The sequence below is a fragment of the Pterocles gutturalis genome, unplaced genomic scaffold (genome assembly GCF_000699245.1).
Source record: "Pterocles gutturalis isolate BGI_N339 unplaced genomic scaffold, ASM69924v1 scaffold38510, whole genome shotgun sequence".
NCBI lineage: Eukaryota > Metazoa > Chordata > Aves > Pterocliformes > Pteroclidae > Pterocles > Pterocles gutturalis.
The window spans coordinates 312-2369 of NW_010144639.1; the positions used below are offsets into that span (position 1 = coordinate 312).

The 2058-nt window shown below is 48.4% G+C and overlaps 1 protein-coding gene across 1 annotated transcript; it reads right to left on the minus strand.

Annotated features, from left to right (window-relative positions):
• Nucleotides 1–1019: 1019 nt before the first annotated feature.
• On the minus strand, nucleotides 1020–1854 carry CEP19 (centrosomal protein 19kDa). The gene is made up of 2 exons (XM_010085163.1): nucleotides 1686–1854; nucleotides 1020–1396 (listed from the first exon to the last, which is right to left on the minus strand). Exons 1-2 carry the CDS (start codon nucleotides 1852–1854, stop codon nucleotides 1035–1037), a joined length of 531 nt encoding a protein of 176 aa, XP_010083465.1. The 3' UTR covers nucleotides 1020–1034.
• Between the last annotated feature and the right edge of the window lie 204 nt (nucleotides 1855–2058).

Consider the following 2058-nt stretch of genomic DNA (forward strand, 5'->3'; position numbering starts at 1 on the left):
ACTGGGGTGGGCTGGAAGAACGGGCCAGCAGGGACTTCACCATCCAGGGAACCCGCCCCAGCTCAGAATTCCTTAGACCTCAGCCGGGGAGGACAGCCGTGCCCAGGAGGGGGGTGTGGACCCCATCCTCCGAGCCCGCCAGGACAAAGCGGGGTGCAGGCGGCCTGACCCTGGGGCAGGCTGTGTGTCCCCCTCTCATGCAGGTGGGAGGTGTTTATATGCTGTTATGTTGCAATTTTTGGCTGGAAACAGAGAAAAGTTTTGTTTTACTCTCAAACCACCCCCAGCCTTCGTGAGTTTCTACCACGCTACCTATTTTCGATGGTTTAAGCCCACTGTCCCAGAACTGAGCACTTGCTGAGAAAGCACCATCTAGTAGAACAAGGAAGGAAAACACCTCCCCTCATCAGTTTGAAATCACTGGATTTTCAAAAGTTCTTTCAGAACTAGATGCTCTGTTTCTTAAATACAAGGATCAATACTTGTGTAAACTGAAGCTGGAGATTTAAGCATTGTGCAGGAAACCGGAGGGTGAAATCCTCAGTTGATTTATCCCGAACACACACACACACATATATATAAAATATACATTCCAACAAGAAATAATAAATACCATACACATAGAATAAAGCTTTAACCTTGCTTTCATATTTAACGCTTCATTTTTCAGATGAAGCTGAATGGAAACCCCAGCGAGCAAGCTGGTGAGGTTTTCAGACAAAGCTGACTGAAATGTAAACAAACAACAGATTAAATAATTTAAAATTATTTTAGGCACTCATAGATAGGAAAAGACTACAAACACCCAGTAAGCTCAGCTGCCCAATTTCCATTTCATCAAGTCCAGCTTCTTAAACGAAGTTCACCGAAACCTGGAACTGCTGTAGCCCCTGGGTTCTCTGTAGCCAATGTAACACGCCTCGGTTACAGGAACTGAAAATGATGCAGTAGAATACATCCGCTGACATCACCCTCCCTGCCAGAACGATGAGATTCGTCCCTGAACTGCCCATCCAAGACATCTTTGTTCGCAATCAGATTTCTTCACCTGACTCCAGGTCCCAGCCGCAGGACTCCAGCTGCTCATCCTGTGGAAACTCCACCTCGATGTTGTAGATGAAATCTGGGTCATCCTTCTTCTTCCTGTTTTTTTCGAAGAGCTCATCCATGATGCTCTTCCTTTTGGCTAGTTCCTTGTCATCTAGTTTGTTCATATCCTCTTCTGGGTCAATGGTCTCTTCCTGCCGAAACTTTTCCAAGCTTTCAGCCAGGCTCTCTCCTCCCAAATGACCTTTCAGCAACCTGTACAGCTTCCTTAGCTGGCGCAGGGAGACTCCTTCTAGGTACGCCTTGTGCCGAGGGTTGTTCTTCAGCTGCTCAGCAGCCATGCCGCAGTCTAAAGAGAAAGCCACCATGAAGACTTAGAGCTGCAAGCAAATCTCTTCCCAGAAACAGATCCTCTTCTCCCAAACCCTCCCAAGCGAGACCTCCAGACTTAGCAGTGACAGATGTAGCCCTGGGCTCCTCAGGGGAGACAGTGTTACCCCAAAACAACCCCACTTTGCACTCCCCGTGTGCTCGTGAGAACCTACCCAACGGTTAGTAAAAATCTTGTTACCAACTATCTGTTCCTCTCATTGTCTCTGGAGAGGACTTGTAGCATTCCCCGAGTAAATGCACCAGACCTGAGAACCTGGAGAAGTTCCTGACAGGCATGATGCGCTGGCGAGTCTTATCCTTGTTGTCTTCTTTGTAGATCAGGACAATGGATGGAGGCTGAAAGCAGACGCCGCACTTCTTCGCAACGTAAGTCATCACAGGTTTTGCTGCTGGCTGAAGTGTGGGTGGCTTCATCAGAGGTGTCCTCAGCAACGTCAGCGCTCACTGGAAAACAGGAAAAGAGAAAATGAAAGAAAGCGTGAGTGTCTCTCAGTTACTGTTCTTTACCTCAGGGCTAGAGTGACCCAAGTTCAGCGAAACCACGCAGCTGTGGTGTAAGCCTCCGCAGTTTCAGTGGAACCTGAACGCGTCCCTGCCTGCTCTGTGAGCTGGGCACCA

Bases quoted from the DNA above. Each gene is read 5' to 3' on its own strand.
- CEP19 (XM_010085163.1), bottom strand. From the start codon at position 1,854: ATGAAGCCACCCACACTTCAGCCAGCAGCAAAACCTGTGATGACTTAC. The intron at 1,397-1,685 runs GTCTGGTGCATT...CTTTCTCTTTAG, and splicing joins GAACTTCTCCAGGTTCTCAG to ACTGCGGCATGGCTGCTGAG.